Source organism: Trypanosoma equiperdum (genome assembly GCF_001457755.1).
Source record: "Trypanosoma equiperdum strain OVI genome assembly, contig: ctg_1161, whole genome shotgun sequence".
In the NCBI taxonomy this organism is placed as follows: domain Eukaryota; phylum Euglenozoa; class Kinetoplastea; order Trypanosomatida; family Trypanosomatidae; genus Trypanosoma; species Trypanosoma equiperdum.
Window position 1 is genome coordinate 6,924 of NW_027123129.1, and position 522 is coordinate 7,445.

Here is a 522-nt window from a genome sequence, read left to right on the forward strand (position 1 = left end):
TGAAGAAAACGAAGAGAGAGGTGGGGGAAAATATAGTGATAGTGTATGTAATTGATATAACTGTCCTTGCAAGGATCAAATAAGGAGACCGAAACATGGAAGTTGGACTATGATGGCTGAATATTGTCCAAGCAACTATAATACCTGCGACCCTAGAAAAGTAAAATACAACCATACTGAAGCATAGGATGTGATTAGTAAGGCTTGCGTATACAAGAATGTTGCATCCAATGTGAGAATCCTAAAGAGTGCATTAGCTCAGTTTGATGCACTAGTAAATTTGGAACAGGATAAATATCAGGTAAAGGGTATTCTTGGTTACGTGAGAACAGAACATAACGAAAATAGCACGTGCCTGGGTTACACTGCTGGATTCACATGTGTCAGTTACAATCACACACTTGAAATTGGTGGGATCCCTTGGTACAACCCTCTCACTAACGCTACTGAGCAGCTGTAAGAAATGACGAAGTATGCCAAAGAGTCTGACAGTCATCTTCATGAGTTGGAAGAATTCCAACA

The 522-nt window shown here is 40.0% G+C and overlaps 1 pseudogene across 1 annotated transcript in view; it reads left to right on the forward strand.

Annotated features, from left to right (window-relative positions):
- TEOVI_000649700:pseudogene overlaps window positions 1-522 on the forward strand; it is a 1,461-nt pseudogene that overhangs the window by 638 nt on the left and 301 nt on the right. Inside the window, 2 exon segments of the mRNA in view lie at window positions 1-32; window positions 35-522. The exon segment at window positions 1-32 is cut by the window's left edge and continues 10 nt beyond it; the exon segment at window positions 35-522 is cut by the window's right edge and continues 301 nt beyond it. Of these exon segments, the coding sequence occupies window positions 1-32; window positions 35-522 (520 nt within the window).